The following is a 22,481-nucleotide window of genomic DNA, read 5'->3' on the forward strand; positions in this document are numbered from 1 at the left end:
GAAAAAAAAACTGGTTAAAGTATTTTTTCTGTTTGAATCAGACTGTTACAAGAGAGTCACATCAAAACTCGAGTCAACGTCACCTCCCTTATGTGTTTTTCAAAAGCATCTACCATGCTACATTCTGCATTAGGTATCTGCTGTATCCATTAAATGAAGTATAAACAAGTGTTTACATTCAATTTTTGTGAGACAGTCATTTATAGACAAAACACACACACACCCATCACTGTTCTTGATATGTATTACAAAAATGTATTAAATTCACTGAGCTAGGAAGCCACATCTCTCATTTGCTGGGTCAAAGTTCATTAAGGCTTTCCCCCCCCCCACAATATTTATACACGTGCAGGTCAAATCATAGGTGCAGTCTAACGACATTCAATACGAGTGCAAATAATTCATTTTTACGACTTCTGAAATAATATTTGTGGTTGAAACACGCTTGAAATTGTAAGACCGTCGGACGCATGTGTGTCGTCGTGGTCGGTGTGCGCGACGATGCAGAGCGCACGGCGTCATCCTGAAAGCTGTTTTCTTACACGGGAGTTTTTGGGTGATCCTATTTAGCGTCATGCTACGGTGAAGAGAAACCACTTTGGTCTTGATTGCGGATTAGAAGATATTCCGTATGTAAAGGCCTCGTCACACCATGACGTCCTGGACAGCGTTCTATAGCGTTTGAGGAAACGTTGGTACGGAAAAAAAAGTTTTGAACATGCACAAAAGTTCTCACGGAGACCAGCGTTCATCAATGTTTAATTTTAAACGCTGCAGAACGTTCAAGAACGTTCGTGGAACGTTTTACTAACGTTCGCCGAGCGTTGCACGCGTTTGGCTATCGTTAGTCAGTCGTAAATCGAGCTTTACGTGGTTGTTACTTAATCGTTTGCTTTGCAGTGAACGACTCACTGGCGACCTGTCAACGCCCACTGAACAATCCCCTAGCGCACACGGCGTGTAACTAAAGTCAAACGAACGTCCTTTGGCGTCCATTGAGCGTCATTCGAGCGTTTCCCGAACGTCCATGCATCTGCTTTGCATTCTTACTTGCAGCGCTAGTTGCTGAAGTCCGCACACCACCGTTTTTTCGTCTAGGTAGCATAATGCTGACTGTTCAAACTCACGAGAACAACTGAAGTGAGTATGAAATTTCCAACCTTTTCGTTCCCGTTCCACTGTAAAAATCACACGCCAGCAAAACGCTATTCTGTCGTTATTCACCCGTTTAGTCACACGCTCAACACGCTCGTCTAACGTTGACAAATCGCTCGTCGCGCGTCAGTGACACGTTAGCACACGCTAATGGTTTTTAGGGGTATCTTATTTGGTCGCTGTTACACGCTTCTCGTGGGTTAAACACACGTTAAGTCATGCGTTAGTCGCACGTTAATCACACGCCAGATGTGTCATCCGCGTTTGAGAACGCTGAAAAATAGAACGATTGAAATGTTCAGAGAACGTCGACCAGAACGTCACGGTGTGACGGGGCCTTAACGAGAAGCACGCATGCAACCACGTCGTGCGCTACGCATTCCAACGAACATGCGCTTGGAAAATGTTGCAGAAGAATAACAAGCATCTTATTTGATAGTCGTGTGAAATAAGCAAAAGAAAACAAAATGACCATTCCAAACAAGGGGTAAAAAAAATAATAATAATAACAAATGGGGTCTCACACTGACATTCTCCTGGATCGAGGGAACACCTGGAAGATACGCGAGTGTGTGCTTCCAGGGGAAGAGAGTCGAGTGTTGTTCCTGGAGCACGGCGAGCCGCTGTGGATCCGATAGGAGACAGAGTTGTAGTAAACAGAAGTGACGGGGCACGCTTTGCGTTGACTGCGGGCCATCAAGGGGCTTTCGCAAAGGCCCAGCCGGTAGCACACACAGGAGCAAAGAGAACTGAGGCTGGACTCGGGCTTGCGCGCGCCTGCAGTCGCCTGCGACGGCGGCCTGTGTCTGCAGGGGCTCCCCCCCCTCTCGTGGTTATCTGTCGGGGATGCGATGAGGTTGGTGCGGCTCGTGCCTTCCTCCATCGGCGCGAACAGCGGACTCTGGCTGTGGCCGTAGGCCATGTCGTGTCTGCTCCTCTCCCTGTAGTCGTTTCCCCTGTGGTCGCCCGCTGGACGGATACCAAAAGGCCCGTCCAAAAGGCCTCGGTCCCTCTTCAAGGACGCCCTTTCTTGAGCGTCTCTTTTCTCATCTTCGCTGTTCATGGTAAGAAAACGAAGGACCACCAAGTTCAGGAAGGCCCCAATAACCGTGAGCCCGACCAGAATGTACATGAAGCTAAAGACCACATACGGGGTTTTCTCCTGGAGGTCCTCTTTCTTCTGCAAGGCCACAAAGTCTCCAAAGCCGATCGTGGTGAGCGTGATGAAGCAGTAGTAATAAGCGTGGAAGAAGCTCCACCCCTCGAAGTGAGCGAAAGCTGCGGCCCCCACACAAAGTGTACCAAGACAGGATAAAAACCCCACTAGGACCATGTTCTCCATGGACACCTGAGTGAGTTTAAATCCCAGGCACTGTTTGGCCTTATACAGGAGATAGCGCACAAACGTGTTCATCCTCTCCCCCAGGCTCTGGAACATGACCAAAGTCAGGGGAATGCCCAGTACTGCATAGAACATGCAGAACACCTTCCCCGCGTCTGTGCCTGGCGCCGCGTGACCATAACCTACAAACGAGAGGAAGTTGAATGTGAGTTTTTGGTTGGGGGTTCTATCAACGTACAAGAAGTCAGAAATGTTTCAAGCGGGATCACGGAGCACGGAAATTTGTGTGGAGCGCAAATATTGCTGTCGCCTGCAGATACCAATACTGTATCATATATTCACAGATATTTGAGTAACTAAGGTAACCAAAATACTGTAATAGGGACCACTCGCGATATATGATGCAGTACATTTGTACTGGACTGCAAACTATAAACCTCAATTCCAAAGCTCCCGAAATAAATGTCTCGAGCCACGCCAAAAAACATCCTAGTACGTCATTGTGTTTTTAATCTTCGCCCCCCCCCCCCCCCCCGCCGCCCCTAAAATGCCTCTTAAGCCCCGCCTCCTCCTCCCACAAACAAACCTTTTGAACTAAAATTTTTTTAAAAGGAGCTTCGCTGAATTGCTCAGTCATTCACGAGCAAAGATGGGGTGAGGTTCACCTCTTTGTGAACGAGGGTGTGGGAAAATAGTCAAATGGATTAAGGACAATGTTCCTAAATGGACAATTGCAAGGAATTTGGGGATTCATCTAAATTGTCCCTAGGCGTGATCATTAGCGCAACTGTTTTTTTTTTTTTTTTGTTTTGTTTTGTTTCTATGTGCCCTGCGACTGGCTGGCAACCAGTTCAGCGTAGACCCCGCTTCCTGCCCGAATATAGGCGGGATAGGCTCTGGCACTCCCGCGGCCCTTGTGAGGATAAGATGTTCAGAAAATGGAATTTTCATTGAAATTTCATTGAAAGTCTGTGGCGCGTTATGAAGCGTAAAATAAGACAACGGAGACCCCGGACGAGAATAGGAAGGAATTCTTGCTACAAAGCTTCAACAATTAGTGTCCTCATTTCCTAAATGCTGTTAAAGAGAAAGGTGATGTAAAACCTACGCCTATTTGGGGAAGGCTGAAGCCCCCCACCCCCAAACACACACACACAAATGTAAGTTGGACCCAAAAACTTCCTAGTGTGTGGTTGTGTGATTTTTTTTTGGTTTGTTTTTGTCTTAGTCCCATAAAATGTCTCGTCCTCCTAAAGTAAATCGTGGCACACAAAGATGGAAATAATCCATCCATTATCTTTGCCGCTTATCCTCACGAGGGTCACAGGGAGTGCTGGAGCCTATCCCAGCAGTCAACGGGAAGGAGGCGGGGTACACCCTCAACTGCTTGCCAGCCAATTGCAGAGCACATGGAGACAAACTCACAATCACACCTAGGGGCAATTTAGAGTGTCCAATTAACGTTGCGTGTTTTTGGGATGTGGGAGGAAACCGGAGTGCCAGGAGGAAAACCACGCAGGTACCAGGAGAACATGCAAACTCCACACAAGCGGGTCTGGGATTGAACCCGGGACCTCAGATCTGTAAGGCAACGCTTTACCAGTAAGAGTTGCGGGAGCCGATCCCAGCTAGCTTCAGTCGCAGGGCAGATATCGACGCTATCACCAAGCGGGAATTGATCCCACGCTGCCCGCACCAAAGGCAGGTGTGTGTGCCACTACACCAGGGGGTGTCAAACTCATTTTTGTCGCGGGCCACATTGGACTTGCAGTTTCCCTCAAAAGGCCCTTATGGCTGTGAAACGATAAAAATCTTTAACAAGCTCATCATATTTACACATGAAATTTATGAACTAGTTTTTGGAATCAGAAATCAAGAGTAATGGGTTTTTCCAGTTATTGTTGTTTGGTAACAGAAAAATGCTTGTAATATCTCAACGTTATCATTTATGATATGATTATTTGAAATTTTGGTACAGATTTGAACAAAAATAATCATGAAAGTTGATACACGTGACTTGCCTCAGCGGGCCCTTTAAAACCACACAGCGGGCCGGATCTGGCCCCCCGGGCCTTGAGTTTGACACCTGTGCACTCCACCATCAGTGTCTCTTAGAAATAATCCAATAATAGAAAACTTTCATCAGCTACTACAGTGACGCCCCCGGTAAACGTGTCGCCGTCTCAGGTTTTTGGGGAACGTGTTGCAGGCATCAAATTAAAAATATTTGTCAAAAAAAAAATGGAAAAAAATCTAAAAAAAAATAAAGGTGATCAGTTTGAACACTATCGTATTTTTGTAGTCTGTTCTATTAAATATAGGTTGGATAGGATTTGCGAATGATTGTATTGTTTGTACACAATGTCCCAACTTCATTGGTGTTAATAAAACCACCAAAAAAAAAAAAAACAACCCCATGTTATCAATTATTATAAGTTGAAACTGAGCATTGTCTTCGTGGCGGTATCTGATGAAGCCGAAGGTAAAAACATATGATTGCAATGAAAACGTGAATTCCATCTTACCGATGGTGGTGATGACTGTGATAGCGAAGTAAAAAGAACCAGCAAATTTCCACTGTCTCCCGGCTCGATGGGGCTCCGCTTGCAGCACCACCCGTTCGATTTCCCGGTAGTCTTCCTCAGAAAAGCGGTACTTCTTCTTCATCTCGCTGCGCTTGTGCTCCAAGACGCGCCTGCGGGAGCTCTCCGTCTCGGACTCGAGCGCGTCGAAGACGGCGGCGCCCACCAGCAAGTAGGAGAACATGCAGAGGATGAGCGACAGGGTCCGGACGTTTTGCTTCTTCATCCTCGGAGCTGGGGTGGACGGAGTCGGCCGCGATCGCCCAATCACGGGAGGCGGGGAGCCGCTCTTCGCATCGGCGGTGCAGCCTGTTGCGTGAGAGGATGAATAGCTTCTACATTTCAACAAGCACGGAGGAGCGATTGGTAATCGCCGCACGGTTAGAGAGCGACGTGGCACCAGATTTTCTCCTCGCATGCGCAAACGGGACCCGAGAACTGTACGCGTGTTTCAGACAGCACGAGTACGTGCGCGCGTCTGCGTTTGCATTAAAGCCCAAGTGCTAAAATAGATATTGGAATGAAAAATACATACAGCATCACTTCAATGTCTATACGAACAAATAAATATGAGCGGAGAGGGTGTCATCCACGCGCAAAGTTGCGGAAGTCTCACTCGACATCCCGGTGGCAGCCATTGAAAACACGTCGTGGCGCCTGCTATGGGAGAGGAACGACAGAGATTTTCGGATTTTTCCGACGCCCCTTCCGACACGGAAGCTCTTTTCGAAGAAGAGACCATCTCAAAGTCGAGTGAAGAGACCAGGGGCAATATCACCCTATCGTTTCGAGCCATATTTAGATGATATGCGGATCACTCCTAACTAACAACGGACTCTCCGACCCCCCTCGCGAGCGAGCAACCAGCCGGCCGCGAGCAAAAATAAAACTGAAAGGATTACGCCCCCACCAACTGTTTTTTTTTTTTTTTTCCGTAGCTTTATACAAACATACCTGTCATTTGGAACCCACAAAGCTCTCGTCCTTTGCACCTGTGCAATCCATTTTTAACGACGAACCGGGTCTTTTGCAAAAGTATGAAGAGTTAATCCATCCTCCCGAGTGTTCAAGCAATATCCAGCAATACAACGAGCCGGCATTTTGGCTAACACGAAGGAACAAACTTCCAGCAGGTAAAACTAGTAAAAACGCACGAGACCACCTGAGCGCGCATCGGCCGATAACGTCACTTCCTGCTTATTCTCAAAAACAAATCCCTCGAGAGGATTTTCATGGCAGGAGTTACAAAACAGATGGGTCCATTCCGACTGGGTGGCTCAGCTGGTAAAGCGTTGGCCTCGCAGTTCTGAGGTCCCCGGTTCAATCTTGGGCCCGCCTGTGTGGAGTTTGCATGTTCTCCCCGTGCCTGCGTGGGTTTCCTCCCACATTTCAAAAACATGTAACATTAATTGGACACTCGAAATTGCCCGTAGGTGTGATTGTGAGTGCGGCTGTTTGTCTCAATGTGCCCTGCGATCGGCTGGTGACCAGTTCACGGTGTACCCCGCCTCCTGCCCGTTGACGGCTGGCATAGGTTTCAGCACTCCCCCGACCCTCGTGAGGATAAGCGGCAAAGAAAATGGATGGACGGATACTTGTTTTTGGTGTCCGTGGACCTTTGAAAGCAACAAGATCACGTACCCTCCTCCCATCTTGAGGGAAAAGTGTCCAGCACCATGGACAGGTACCGGCCTAGGTTCTTTTGAACTACGGTCTTATATCGTTACAAAAGGACTGCAACCAACGGACTGCTTTCGCAAAAAGACATTTTTGAGAAACATTTTTGCAAAGAACACCACCTCAAGTTGAAAGTTCTACGTTGTGTTGACACTAACAAACTGATTTGCCGCGAAAGCCTTCGCTTCGTCATGACATCGTCCGATAAAACTCATCTTCAGAGTACCGCAAAATACGCGTACGTGTGCATTAGCAAAACGTAAATAATACATATGAATTCATTTCTCCTTCCGCTGCTCGGAGACCGATTCCATGATGTCGGTTTCCATGGTTACCTATATCGAAAGCAAGCACAGACACAGCTGGTTTGTGGCTGATATTTAACGTGACTTTTTTTTCCCCCGATGCAAAATAAAGTTAGTCGAATATAACAGACATATACATATCTGACCAAATGTATTGGTACATATCGGTGCCAAATCAGAACTCAAATTTTGGGGGATTGGCAGAAGGCGATGGTGGTGGAAGATCTCAATTATATACATCTGACACAAAATTTAGAACACGGGTGTCAAACTCAAGGCCTGGGGGGCCAGATCCATCCAGCCGCATAATTTTATGTGGCCCGCGGAGGCAAACCATGTGTCTCAACTCCCATAATTTTTGTTCAAATGTGTCCCAATATTTCAAATTGTCACGTCATAAATGATAGTGTTGAGCTATCACAAGCATTTTTGTGTTACCAAACAACAATAGTTGGAAAACACATTACGCTTGATTTCTGATTCCAAAACTAGTTCATAAATTTCATGTGTAAATATGATGAGGCAGTTAAAGATTTTTGATGGCCCTTTGAGGGAAACCCGAAGGAAAATGCGGCCCGTGACAAAAATGAGGTTGACACCCCTGATTTAGACGACTTTTTTGGTGAAGAGAAGCGTGATGATGATGGCAGACTATTTAAAAATTAAAAATTCGATTACAAATCTTTTACTTCATGCCGCTGATACCGCCAAAACTTTGCATTATTTCTTCGTAATTCTTTTCCAGGCTTTCGCCACTGCCTTTCGGGTTTTGTTGTTGTTTTGTTACATGGTCTAAAACTTTTCGAACACAAGGTGGCATCATTCATGTATTTGATTGCGTCCCTGACTCGTACAGCAGCTTCAGCCTTTTTTTGGTCTGATTTCTCGGGGTTAGGTAACCTGTTTTGTTCTACAATATGAAGTTTTACAGTATGATGTAGAGCGGTACCGCAGCACTGCAGTCCAGGTTTTCGTTCTAAACGTTGACTGGCAATGGGTGGGATTCACGGGATCAACAGTAACTTTGAATTGTGTGGAAATCAGGCGAAAAAACAAAAGTGATGAAGATTTAAGTGTGGAAATACTTCTAATGCCACATATGTCGCGTGGTAGTTTGGCATTTTTCTTCAGTGAGCTTAACATGCTGTTGATTAATTTGATTTTTTGTGGTTAGCTATCCAAATAAATCTAAATGTTAATTTTTTTTTTACAGTGGTAATCTCACAAGGTAACGAGCACCGAAGTACACAATAACAGCACAGGCAGATGGAAAACAGGCGAAAAGAATTGAAGTGAATAAAACAACACAACGGAGGCACGGCAGACGGATGTGCCATATGCGGGGTGTCGGCAGGACAGGACAGGACAGGACAGGACAGGACAGGAGTTGTGAAGCAAGTAGTCATAAACGCGGTCATAAACGCTGTCACTTCGAGTGGGCCGACATCAAGCAACTGAATCCTACAGGCGTATCGTGGGTTGTGAATCAAGACCGTCACACGTGGATGTTAGTCATCTAGTGTCCTGTACTAGTATGATGAGGATGGAGAGACTCAGTCTGAACCATTCAAAAAGAGGAAACGTGAAGACCTGGTCGAGAGGACGCCACCCCAGCCCAGGGATCCATTGTGGTCCACCATCCTCGAGGTGATCCCCTGACCAGTCCCAGAGAGATGGACAGGGCAAAACTAGCCACCACCCTGAGCCAACCGCTACTCCAACCTGCCGTCCGGTGCACCCCACTAGCGTCATGCCACTAGCAACAGCCCACTTCAGTGAGACAGTGATGTAGGCCAAGTGGAAATGGAGAGGGGGTGAGAGGCAGGGGGGTGCCAAACCCCAACCCCTGGTGCGAGTTGAACAGAGGTGGCAAGCCTTGGGAGTCATGTCCTGAGACTTGTGAGTACCAAACAAATGGTGGTGCTACCATTTGGTTCCAGAAGAAACCCCAAGACGGTAAAATGTCTAAATTTGTCACAAATCTTCAACGAACACAACATTTTGTGTCTTGTTTTATCTTCTCTATGTTAGCACATGTTGCCCAACTCATTGAGGAGACAGCATAAGCGATGAAGCAGCAACACTTAAATGGCTACACGGAAGGCTTCGGCCTCTGGTTTCCACAGCAACCGGGGCTAAAAATAGAAACCCACACCGACTGCCTTCAAGGATGAATCTCATGTGATTCTATTCATAGCTGTGGATTGGCTAAATGCATCTGGACAGAGTGGGCCCAATGATAAAGGAGCAATACAGCATACTTTTCACCGCAATATGTAATGTTCAGTTTATTGTTTGAAGTTTATTTGCATGGCTCTTAATCTCTGAAAGAGTCTAAGGGCGTCACAAGCCCGCATTTGGCACTACGTCTCGTTTTAAACCGGCCTATCGGACAAGGAAAAAAAAAACTCAAAACCCAATTTGGGGGAACAAAGAATCCTTGAGAAGGGACCGCAGATGGAGGGGTTCCCCTTCCAGGATGACCAGGCTGAAAGTGGTGTACAAGCGGGCACCACTAATCACGTCTGTCAGAACCGGAACGCCGAACTGGACCCAAATGCCCGACTGGGGAAACGTGGAGGCAGTTCGGGAAATGTCTTTATTCGGTCCAGAGTCGGTAACCGGGCAGGCAGTCCACGAGAGCAGCAGTGGGAATGACATCAGGCTCACGGGGTAGGTCAGGAGGCAGATAGATAGATGGATGGATGGATGGATGGATGGATGGATGGATGGATGGATGGATGGATGGATGGATGGATGGATGGATGGATGGATGGATGGATGGAGATGGATGGATGGATAGATAGATAGATAGATAGATAGATAGATAGATAGATAGATAGATAGATAGATAGATAGATAGATAGATAGATAGATAGATAGATAGATAGATAGATAGATAGATAGATAGATACCCAGCAAAAAAAAATTCTATAGAAATTCTACAGAAATCTATACAATTCTATAGAATTTGTACAGAACAACTTGTTCTAAAGACCTTTGGCTGTGACTTTGTATAGAATTTCCACAGAACAATAGAAGTTCTACAAAAATTCTATAGGACTTGGGTCCGAAAGTTCTAAAGTTCTTTGGGAATTCTTTAGAAATGTTCGAAAGAATTTTATTTTAGCAGGATAGACAGACAGACAGACAGATAGATAGATAGCTAGATAGATAGATAGATAGATAGATAGATAGATAGATAGATAGATAGATAGATAGATAGATAGATAGATAGATAGATAGATAGAGATAGATAGATAGATAGATAGATAGATAGATAGATAGATAGATAGATAGATAGATAGATAGATAGATAGATAGATAGATAGATAGATAATGTGCAGTACACTACACGCATCGAGTAAAAACAGATTTCTTCCTTCTCGATGGCGATTGAACCTTTATGAATGTTATGGAAACTATGAAGAAATAGTTAAATTGAACTCTGAATTTGGACTTGTAATGCTGCGAGCGAGGGCTAAAATGACAAAACGCCCACTCGCGTACCTGAAGGCGTCATCGCCGCCTCGAGATGAGAAGGGAAGAGAGCGATGGTGGCCTGCGGTGGGAGGCTGTCCAAGGGCTGTCCTCGGCTAACCTGAGTGATCGTGCCAGTTAGTGGTCATTGGAACTGGATCCATGCGCATCTCTATCTGGAATCAAGCTCGGCTAGCCTTGGGTGGTTTTTGTCGTTTTTTGCAATCATGGAGGACGACTGTGTGTGTGAGTACGACTCGACGTGGGAGACGGAGAGTGATGGAGAGGAGCCGGCCGGAGATGGCCAACCTCGTCGGTCCAGGAATCTAGTCTCGGTAAGTGCTTGTCTGACCACTTAAGTCAAAGCTTGACGTGGAATGGTGAGGTCGTGGCATTTAATCAAGTGACTTGGCTAGACGTTGTTATAACTGCATTTGGCGCAAGGCTAATATTAGCTGCTAGCTAGCTAGCTAGAGAGCAAGGCTAGCTGGCTACTCACGCAGCGTACAATCCGACGTCGCCTAATTGACTCCTTTGTGTCGTCGAGCATATACAATATATATATATATATATATATATATATATATATATATATATATATGCACATATACTTATTCGTTTTTGGGTTGCATGTGGTGACATTTTTTCGTAGTTTGTTCGACATACCTACGTTAAAAATAATGTATTACTGCCACAGTATTCGTTCTGTTAAGTAACAATTATTTGAGTGACTGAGGATTAAAAAAACAAAAAAACAACTATAGTAAAAGTATCCCGAATGGAAACCCTGTGTGCTGTTGGTATTTTAAGCAATAAGAGGAGTTAAAACGTATATCTTGCCCCTTCATTGTAAATTATCCATACAGAAATGCAATATGACATACATTGCCCTCCAAAACTATTGGAATGGCGAGGTCAGTTCCTTAGTTTAGACATTTGAAGTTCAGATCAAAAGCTGACTATGAGACAAAAGTTGAGAATTCAGGCTTTTATTTTAGTTCATGGTATTTAGATATACTCTAGATATGGAGGACAGGACAGAGCGCCTTTTTTTGTTTGTTTGTTTGAAGCCACCCACTTTTCAACTATGCAAAAGTATTGGCACAGATATTCAATAAATTTAAAGTCTGGGTATCCCTGCTGAAGCTACTTCCCCCGTGACCCGACCCGGAAAAGCGGTAGATAATGGATGGATGAATAACATTTCATATTTGGTGGCATAACTTACTTGTAACAAGTGCATCAAACCTCTGACTCATTGACTTCAACTAACTCTTCCATTCTTCATTTGAAATGTTTTTTTCCTGGGTTTACTACAGCCTCTTTCAGTTCTTTATTTCTGGGGGTTTCTCCCTTCTCTTTAGGAAATAAGATGCATGCGCTATTGGGTTACGGTCTAGTGACGGATTTAGCCAGTCGAAAACCTTCCACATTTTCCCATGCTGAAGTCATTGGTTGTGTTGGAAGTGTGTTTTGGGTCATTGTTGTGTGATAAGGCTTTTCGTAATTAGTTTGGACGCATTTTCTGTAACATAGACTTTGTAACTCATTCTGCTATCATGAGTTACATTTATTAGTAAGGCCAAACGAAAAAAAAATGTGGTCCAACATTTCACATCAAGGGTCATTTTCTTGGCAGTTCTCCTTAATTCAGGCTCTGTCGTGCATAACAAAATCAAAATTCATGAAGGCTTGGTCTAAAAACCTGAAATAATGTCAAAAATCTCACATGACAAAACATGAAAACGTAACCTGACGGGATATGGCTCAGTCATGCTATGACATGGGACAGGGCAGTTAGGCTAGCTGACGCTCGTGAACACATATACACACAACGATCTGGCAACAAGTGGCATGAAAAACAAAACAAGGGTTGAATGCACAACAGTATAAGCGTGCACGAGGAAGTGGCACACGGCTACACCCAGCCCCCCCCATAAATAAGCATTCAAAGTACATTATGTAAAGAATAATTAAAATTGTGTTCATTTATCTTTGGCGTTGGGCGACTGCAAAAACAAGGAGAAGTGACAAGCACAAGGCATTGCGTGGGACGGAGGAGGGGGCAAATGTTTGACAGTTTAGAGAAAACATACGTACGAATGCATTAATGGACACCACTTAATTCTAATAAAGTTTTTTTGGTCCCGTGGTGAATAAAGATGAATAAACTTGAAAAACAAAAAACAATTTATGCTTGCATGTGCCAGCGTGTGACATCGCGAGTGTGATTCGGTGACAATCGAGTGTCCAAGGGCAACGAAAAGCATCATGGGTAAAGATTGAGGTCCATCCTAGCCAATGGGACGCCAGGAAAAGGCTACAGCGATGGCCAATGGCAGAGCAGCTCTATCGCGCCACACAAACCGAGGTCCAGGATGTTTACATTGAGTGGAATTTGGGGGCTGCGAATCCAGTGCCTGTTGTTTTCCTTTCGTATCCTGAATTTTCCTTCCTAACTCGATATAATATTTTTCTAACCCGAGTTTTACGCGACCAGAAACATTAGAAAGTAGAGGTACCACTGTATTTAATGTTGAAGAAATCGATTTAAAAAGCAACACTTGAGCAACTACAAACACCTGTCACTGATATGTTATGTTCCAATAATTTTGCTCACTTAAAAAGTGAGTGGGTTCAAACAAACCATACTTTGTCCTGAGTTGTTTAACACATTTAGATGTAAATACCATGAAATGAAAGCTGGAATTCTGAACTTTCGTCTCACATTCACCTTTTGATCTGAAACCCAAATGTCTTCAGTATTATGTACAAAGGAATTGACCCTGTTTTTCATTTTTTTTCACTTTCCTACTTTTCAACAAATATGTAATAATTTTCAACTGGAAATGAATCTGTAAATGAGAATAAATACGAGACAAAAATAAATACATTTACCCTTCAAAATTCTACTTTACCAAGGGCTAACTGAATAAATGTGAATTTTGAGTTTTTTTCAAACCCATTCAATTATTCCAGCCAAAATCACAATTAATTACAATTATTAATTGATTCAGTTAATTTTACAATTGATCAATTACCTTATATTCATTAATACAATGAATGAATTGTTACATACATACATAATATTTGCTACCCTTACTGTTGGCGACCGCTTGACTTGTTGTTTTACGTCCATGGTGGTTTGCAGCGGCATCACCCGCCCAGAAACATGAGGGCAGCAAAGGACATGCAGAACTACAGAAGAGGATACCCCGTAAGTACTGAACAGTCGCACGCCAGTCCTCTAATTCGGTGTGACCTGCTCAAGTTATGCTTCTCTGTAACCCTGTCAGAACCTTGCAGATGATGAGTGCTCTGAAGACAAAATGAACAACTTGCAGTTCTACCTCAATAAATTTCCGTCTGCGCCTGATGGTATAATATTTCAATCAAACCGCAGTATGCCTCGAAAATGTTGCGTGACACAGATGTGCTTTTTTTCTTATGTGACATAGAGGTCTACATTGAATCCTTCCTCAAAGAATGGAAAAATGACTACAAAAGGCTGGAGAGAGTCCATTCGTACATTCAATGGTATGTGCATATTTTTCATAACTAACAAGTGTGCTCAATTTACATTGGAATATTACACACACACATCATTGTAAGAACACAGCATTTCAACATTTGCCGATGTTAATATACATTGCCTTGAAAAATGTTCCCGTCTTATAACTACTATTTTAATTTTTTTCTCATTATATATTTGCAAAATAAGACCTGAATATTTATTTTACCTGGTCCTCAACCTCCACGCACAGCGTCTTCAAATCAGGGCTGTATAGTAAGTCACTTTCAATTTTGTGCAGGACTGTAAACAGCTGTCTGGGAGGTGTGTCGGCGTCTCGGAGAGTGTGACGCATATTTTTGAGCGATTAAAGTATTTCGAGATCACAATAATATTAGAATTTGCAACTACAATTAAATAAACGAAGAAACACAAATAAAATACTTCGTGCAGTTTTGGTGTCGCAGGACTTTCCGCGCATGCCGGCTGTCAAATCTGCCTGCTGGCGCGTCAAATGTGCTGTCAAACGTCTCTGAAGAAGGCGAATGGTGATCACTGAAATTGCTCAAGGTTTGAAGAAAGAAGTTAAAAACTTTGACTTCATAAGAAGACATGATACACTTTCTTGAGACAAATGACATCCTCTTCAAGTGGACAATTATTTATTTTCCCAAGCCACGCAGAGCCGCAACATAAGGATGAAAGAGCCACATCTGGCTCCAGAGCCGTGAGTTGCCGACCCCTGGTCTACAGTATATATTAGCGATGCTAATACTGGATGTGAGGTTGTATCCCAACAACGGCGCAAAGCAGAAAAAAGTAGGTTCACCGATCAAGAATTGAATGACTTAATTGCAAAAGGGAAAAAAATAGTTTGAATGCCGGCTAGTTTTGATTTGCATTGATTGGTAGTGCCAACCCGACGTAAGGAGTTGGAAGAGCTGGTGGCCAGAATGTGGAGGGTCCGAAAGGATCCTGCCTGCTCTGGACCTATTTCGTGTTGGGTGAAAGTCCTTAATAGTGGGTAGCACGGTGCCGATAATCAGTTCAGCGGTTTTGATTGTCCGTTCCAGTCGGAGTTTGTTCTTTATTGTGGAAGCCGCAAACCAGACTGTGATGGAGGTACACAGTGCTGATTGGATGACCGCTGTGTAGAACACTCTCAGTAACTCTTGTGACAGGCCGTGCTTCCTTAAAAACCGCAAGAGCTATATCCTTTGCTGGGCTTTTTTGAGGATGGAGTTGATGTTCATCTCCCACTTCAGGTCCTGTGGGTCTGTAATTCCCAAGCATTTGAAGGTCTCAACAGTTGACACAAGACAGTCGGACAGCGTCAGGGGCAACTGTGGTGAAGGATGCCTCCTGAAGTCCACAATCATTTCTCCAGTCCAGGTTGTGTTGGCCAGACCAAAAGCCCCAGTCTCGCCACTTCCTGTCAACACACAGACTCGTCCCCGTCTTTGATGAGGCCGATGACTCTGGTGTCATCTGTTAACTTCAGGAGTTTGAGAGCTGGGTCCCTCAAGGTGCAGTCGTTTGTGTAGAGCGAGAAGACCAGAGGCGAGAGGACACAACCTTGGGGTGGCCCGGTGCTGATCGTGCAGGAATAGTACAAAACAAATAAATACCCAAGCACATAGACAGCAAAGCAAATATGCTGCACTATCAGAAAACTGCTTGAGGCTTTGTAGGTCAGTGGTTAGAGGACTGGTTTGGTAAACCAGGGGTTGTGGGTTCGTATCCCACTGGGGTCTCCACTTCCTGAGAAGGGATACGTCAGGAAGGGCATCCGGCGTAAAAATTGTGCCAGACAAATGTGCGTTCATCTGAGATGACACGCTGTGGCGACCCCGAAATGGACAAGCTGAAAGAAACTTACTTAGAAAACTGCTAAAGAAAATGCTGCTAACTGATATACAAAAAAAGCACTAATCACAGATCACATGGAAGAGAGAAATGACACAATGGATGTCTACCATGCCACTAGGGGGTACAACTCCCAGGACAATACCAGTCCTGTGAGACCATGGCCTCATGGCCTCTTTTAGATATGCACCCTATATACGCCAGTGCCAGTAGCAACCTGGCTCACAAACATACCTTCGTGGCGGTCTTGTTGGGGAGGTTGTCGTTCCCATGAAAGGCAATGCACGTTGTTACTCATTTTTCATCCGATTTTCCATGAAGGTTACTATTTTTGATAATATCAAAGCGTATGTTGTCGATTCACAACAGTTGATCAAATGTTTTTACACGCAAAAACATTTACATGTGAAATGGACTCTCACTTAGCTTGTTGTTATTGTACAGTAATTGAGTTTTACATAACCATATGCAGCACAATGTACCGGTATTTTTGATCGTTTGGTTTTCTTGCCGTCCACGAAACTTTTGACCTCCCCATCCAAGCACCATCAACATACAGCTCATAATGGGTGTGTCGGTATGGGGAAGGGGGGGGATTAGTCTCACAGCGTTTTGGTAATGTTGCAGGCATCAAATGCCAAACGGGGGAATATTTGCAATTAAAAAAGAAGAAAAAAATCACGGTCATCAGTTTTCGTTATCATAATCTTGTCTGCCGTGTATTCAGTTGAATGTAGTTTGAAATAGATTTTCAAATCTTTGCCCAGTTCTGCCCAAATGAAAACCAATACAAGAAACATGAAGTAGACGGACTTTGGGCTTTACGGAGCCACGTAAAAAAGGTTGGGGCAGACTGGATGTTGTCCTTGGGCCCTGAGTTTCGGGTGTACCCATCCATGTCGAGCACTGGTATAGTGTTGTCTTCTTTCTGCTTTCATCAGGCTCTTCCCTCTCCGTGAACCAGGGGTCAACTACATGGCTTCTGAACTCACTAAGAAGGAGATTGAGGTGAGTGTCTCATACTTGATGGTTAAATGAATCCGCAACACTTTCACTTTGATTGATTTTCTCCTTAGGCCTTTAAGAGAAACGAGGATGCCAAAAGGAGACTAGTGGAGTCCTATGAACTCATGTTGGGCTTCTATGGCATCCGCTTGGTGAACAAAGAAATTGGTGAGGTGGCTCGAGCAGAGAATTGGAAAGAGCGCTTTGGCAACCTTGAGCGGTAAACTTCTAAGTTTCTATTATTCTAATTTTAGGAAACTCTCCTTATACGAGTTCTGCTGGGTTCATTTAAGTGTCAACTCTCTCAACTCCACTAGGAACATGCACAACAATCTGCGCATCACACGCATCCTGAAGAGCCTGGGGGAGCTGGGCTTCGAGCACTATCAGGCCCCGCTCGTGCACTTCTTCCTTGAAGAGACTTTGGTCAAGAAGAACCTCAGCAGTGTTAAACGAAGCGTACTTGACTATTTTCTATTTGCTGTCCTGGATAAACAAAAGCGCCAAGAGCTGGTGCGTTTTGCCTATCTTCACTTTGAGCCAAAGGATAAATTTGTGTGGTGTCCCAGAAAGATCCAGAAGCAATTCAGGAAGGCAGAGAAACGATCTGAACCTGTCGGAAACGGAGACGGTAAGGATGACGTCTACTCAAGGGCTAAAAGCAAAGAAGGAGAAAAAGGGGTTCACCTCAGAGAGGACGAACTGGATAATGCTGGCATGGTGCAGAACCAAACTGAAACAACTAGAGAAAAAACCAAACCGCCCGAGATGTCCCCTCACCCCAAAGAGGATCAAATGACAGTTGGAAATGGAAATTCCCAGTCCAATAACAGCAGTTTCGGGAACAGCAATGACTTAATTGACGACATCGATGAGATGGATCAGTCCCCGACTCCTGTCACCCTGACCGTCAAAACCGAGCCTGATGCCGACATCAAGTTCAAACTTCCAAACAGCTCACAGGACGCCATTCAGGAACCAGACAGTGTTATGCAAACAGACGAAGGCATGAACACAGAGAAGCCCCCGAAGAAGAAGCGAGAAGATAACTCGGCCAACCAGAGCAATGGCTCCCCTGCGGACGGTAGTCCCGGCCAGGCGGAGGGGAAGGCTGGTGGTGGCGACACACCACCAGGCCAAATAATCTCGCCTGCTCAAACACCCCTTAAGACTTCAAAACACTCGCCCTGCCTGTCATCAGGGAGGGAAGAAAAGATCCCAAGGACTGATTTTACTCAAGTGCCAGACAACGAGGGAAAAGCCTTGCATGCAAACAGGGGCACCCATAAAGCTAAGGACGAACTAACAACTGAGAAGAAGGTGGAGGATGTCGACATGGAGTCAAACCCTTCTAGTTTAGACCTGAATGTGGGTAATACATGAGTACTTCTTACAACTGAAGGCCCAAATTTCAGTCGAATTGATCATCCGTAAGGAGCCAGTGGAATGTTCAGTGTTTAGCAAAAACGTTATGACCACAGTCACTGTACACGTAGAATCTGGGAGACTTTTCGCGTCTTATACGGACCATCAATCCATTTAGAGACCCGGAAGTCCTGAAAAAGTTGCATTGCTGTGCTATAAACTTGAGGCTGTGTTCACATTTCCCATTATAACGGTGCTATGTAAAAATATATGTTAGCTTTTTGTGACGTCTCAGATGGTAAAAATAGCAAAAGTATGAAATAATGTGCAGTCAACGTTTTGGTTTACAACTTAGTGTAAATCCTTTTTTTTACTGCACACAGTTTTTTTACGTGGGGGCAAATACCTGCGTGAACACTACGTGAAGTGGTACAAATTTGTGCATCGTGTGTTCGACCCCCCACCCCCCACCCCAGCTCCATCCCCCAAAGTGGTCTGGACAAGCGGGACTACAAGTGTGAACACAGCCTATGAGAGGAAAGGGGATCCAAGTGCTGAAAACTGCATTTAAATTACAATTCATGCCATGACTGAGATTGTCATAGTTTATATTTGGCAGGCATATGCTCTGAAATCATGCCAGGTTGTTAGCCAGTTAATTGTGCATTTTTTTTTATTGTCATAAATAGTGGCACAGCTGTAGAGCATTGGCCTTACAGTTCTGAGGTCCCGGGTTCAATCCTGGACTCACCTGTGTGGGGTTTGCATGTTAAAATGGATGGATGGATATTATAAATGACTTTCCCTAATATTGGACTGATGCTTTTAAAAAAAAATAATAAGTATACCTTCCCAAAAAAAGAAACAACTGCATTTGAAAATATGATAACACTATCAGATGCACTATACGGTATTGCCAAATGTATTTGCTCACCTGCCTTGACGCAGATGTGAATTTCAGTGCAGCCAGTTCTCAATGCATCGGGTTCATTATGACATTGGTCTACTCCCTGCAGTTATAACATCTTAAACTCTTCCGGAAAGGTTTTCCACGAGGTTTAGGAGTGCGTTGATGGAAATTTATGACCCGTTTTCCAGCAGTGCGTTTTTGAAGTTACACAGCATTGTTGGACGAGAAGGCCTGGCTCTTCAGTTTGGGTTCTTATTCATCCAAAACGTGTTCTGTAGGGTTGAAGTCGGGATTGTGCTGACCAGTCATGTTCATCCACATCAAATTCTTTTATCCATGTTTTCATGAGCCTTGACCTGTGCACTTATTCACAATCATGTAGGAACAGGAAGAGACCCTGTTCAAATTCTAACCACAAAGTTTGAAATGTCCAAAACATTTGCCCCTGAGTTTCAGTAATTGGAAATATGTATTCTGCAGGATACAAAGACATTTTGGACATTCAAACACTTTGGGAATGACCACTTCCTGTTCCAACATGCCTGTGCACCAGTGCTCAAAGCGAGGTCTCTAAAGACACGGATAAAGAATTTGACTGGCGTGCGCTCAAATCCATAGAACACCTTTGGGTTGATTTTGAGTCAGCCATCCAACATCACTGTGACCTCGCAAATATGCTCCTGTGACAATAGGCAAAATTTCCCATCAAATCACTTCTCAACCTTGTTCAAAGCCTCTCCACACAAGAGTTAAATCTCGTGTAGCCGCAAAGAGTTAGCCCAACATCCTTTTAAACCAAATGAATTTAGAATGGTGTATCACTTTAAATCTGCGGCACGGTGGAACATCTGTTTAGAGCGTTGGCCTATCAATTCTGAGGACTCGGGTTCAAATCCCGACCGCACCTGTGTGGAGTTTGCACGTTCTCCCCGTGCCTGCGTGGTTTTTGTCCAGGGACTCCGGTTTCCTGCCACATCCCCAAATCCCGTGCATTAATCGGAGACTCTAAATTGCCCCTAGGGGTGATTTGGAGTGCGGGTTTTTGTCTCTATGTGCCCTGCAGTTGGCTGGCAACTAATCTAGGGTCTACCCCGCCTCCTGCCCGATGATAGCTGGGATAGGCTCCGTCACTCCCGCGACCCTTGTGAGGATAAGCGGCTGAGAAAATGGATGGATCGATGTCACTTAAAGTCATGGGCATGTGAGTAAAACACTTGGCAACGTAGTGCACATAATTTTTATACCGTGGTTGTGGTGTGACATGCGGTGAAACGGCCCGGCATCATTTTGAGAGGCGTCTCCGATGTTACGTCGACCTTATTTTGGTACTTGAGAGCAGCCAGCTGCAGTGAAACCTCAGTTTACGAGCGCTGCTGTTCACAAACACATCTGTTGAGGGACTTTTTCTTTCTTGGGTGGTTTCAGTTCGTGAACATTCACCGCATCCAGAAACAACTCTGAGCTTTCTATGCCACTGGAAACCATAACAACAAACCCAACTGGCAAAGGTATATTCTTAAATGTTTTTTTTTTTTTTAATTCTCTGTCAAAGATGAGCATCGTGATCTTTGTAAAGGTAGAATGCTGAAGTATTTCTTATTGGATCCCACTGAATTTGTGTGTATCTGATGTGGTTAAGCGAACGACCGACCGTGTAACAAAATCGGAGCAATTTAAAAACTGTGAATTTATCTCGAGCGTAAAATGTATGATAGTGACAACATTAAAATGATGTTCCTCGATTTAATTCCTTTCCAGAATATATACAGTACTAATAATTTAAGTGAACTAAATACTGTTCTTTACACCTTTTTGTTTTATTATTATCATGTTATCCTTCTATAAGAGGTTTTTGCACTGAAGAATTGCAAAATTTGTGTTTCCCTTCGCGGGCTTTTGTGTTCACGCTCAACCTACACATTCTTCGATTGTCACAGCGTTCAACAATTTTGTGTGCTTTCACACTTGTGGGAATTTGACTCGGACAACAGAAAAAGCCTTGCCAAAAATGTGATAAGACTGCTTGATTGTATTAAAAAATATATATATTTGTCTTTGCATCACAATTTGTAAAGCTTAGCTCAAATCTGTATTTTAATTACTGATATTTTGGAATCCGTTTGCCGGGGTTCTTCTCCCCCAACCCCTTCCCTCAAAACTTGCACTCAATTCTATGATTTTTAAAATGGTATCGAAATACAATTTAAGTTCTTTCTATGTGGTTTCTTCCTCCAACTGAAAACCTGGTTGTTTAAGAGCAGAATAAAAATATTTTCTGACACATCAATCAGAACTGGACTGGGTCTTTGGCTAAGGTCCTGTGGGAACACTTTTTTTTTTTTTTTTTACTCGGGCCTAAAGATCAAATTTAATGAGCTTTCTGTTCCAGTATCCTCCTCAACGTCAATATGAAAGTAACTATTTGTTGTTTTAATTTTCTTTAACGTGTATCACATGTCCTCTTTGCTCTGGACTCACTCAAAACTAAAAGAAGTTGGGGACAATTTTCCACATTTATGCCAGCACGGGAAGAGATTTGGTTTCAGGGCCGTCATTGATCCGTTTCAAGTATGGACTTTTAGCTTCAAGTGCTTTCACGAAAATATGGCACGCCATTTAGAAAATAAGCAGGGTTCGGCCTTATGCAGGGCACAGAATGGGCACGGCACGGTGGAACAACTATTTAGAGCGTTGGCCTATCAATTCTGAGGCCAACTGAGCAAGAACTATTCAGGTAGTGGTTAGCGTAAAGAAACTAATTACCGACCTAGCCGCAATGTAATTGGGCGGCTTCTTTAACCGATCAGATCTCAAATTCGTCCTCACAAGACCTGCAGGCTGACCCTCAACAGTATCTGGATATTTCTGTCCTGGTTGGTTGGTCCCAGGAAGAGTTCCAAAAATCAAACATACCTGGAAGCCTCTTGAATACATCTTATCCATTTAGAACCAAAACTGGAACCATCTGTATTGAGGTGACATTTTCGGACACCGTTGGCCATTAATTACACGTTGAGAAGGAGCAGAAACTGGAGAGAAGTTCGTCCGTCCAATTTCTTTTGCCGCTTATCCTCACTAGGGTCGCGGGGTGTGCGGGAGCCGATCCCAGCTGTCAACGGGCAGGAGGCTGGGTACACCCTGAACTGGTTGCCAGCCAATCGCAGGGCACATGGAGACAAACAGACGCACTCACAATCACACCTACGGGCAATTTAATGTCCAATTAATGTTGCATGTTTTTGGGATGTGGGAGGAAACCGGAGTGCCCCGGGGGAAAAAAAAC

At 44.2% G+C, this 22,481-nt stretch overlaps 2 protein-coding genes across 3 annotated transcripts; one reads left to right on the forward strand and one right to left on the reverse strand.

The window, feature by feature from the left end:
* Positions 1 to 301: 301 nt before the first annotated feature.
* kcnk15 (potassium channel, subfamily K, member 15) lies at positions 302 to 10,623 on the reverse strand. Of its 2 annotated transcripts, none has more exons than XM_061842936.1 (3): positions 10,572 to 10,623; positions 5,023 to 5,388; positions 302 to 2,679 (listed from the first exon to the last, which is right to left on the reverse strand). In XM_061842936.1, the coding sequence occupies exons 1-3, from the start codon at positions 10,582 to 10,584 to the stop codon at positions 1,676 to 1,678; spliced, it is 1,383 nt and encodes a 460-aa protein (XP_061698920.1). In that variant the 5' UTR covers positions 10,585 to 10,623; the 3' UTR covers positions 302 to 1,675. The 2 variants fall into 2 exon arrangements, with proteins under 2 accessions (XP_061698920.1, XP_061698930.1); XM_061842946.1 differs by lacking the exon at positions 10,572 to 10,623 and adding an exon at positions 6,034 to 6,079.
* On the forward strand, positions 10,589 to 22,433 carry ogfr (opioid growth factor receptor). Its single transcript, XM_061842922.1, has 7 exons — positions 10,589 to 10,876; positions 13,693 to 13,758; positions 13,838 to 13,919; positions 14,000 to 14,078; positions 16,860 to 16,926; positions 16,995 to 17,143; positions 17,241 to 22,433. The coding sequence occupies exons 1-7, from the start codon at positions 10,769 to 10,771 to the stop codon at positions 18,304 to 18,306; spliced, it is 1,617 nt and encodes a 538-aa protein (XP_061698906.1). The 5' UTR covers positions 10,589 to 10,768; the 3' UTR covers positions 18,307 to 22,433.
* The last annotated feature ends 48 nt before the right edge of the window (positions 22,434 to 22,481 follow it).

Source organism: Syngnathoides biaculeatus, chromosome 2 (assembly GCF_019802595.1).
Source record: "Syngnathoides biaculeatus isolate LvHL_M chromosome 2, ASM1980259v1, whole genome shotgun sequence".
NCBI lineage: Eukaryota > Metazoa > Chordata > Actinopteri > Syngnathiformes > Syngnathidae > Syngnathoides > Syngnathoides biaculeatus.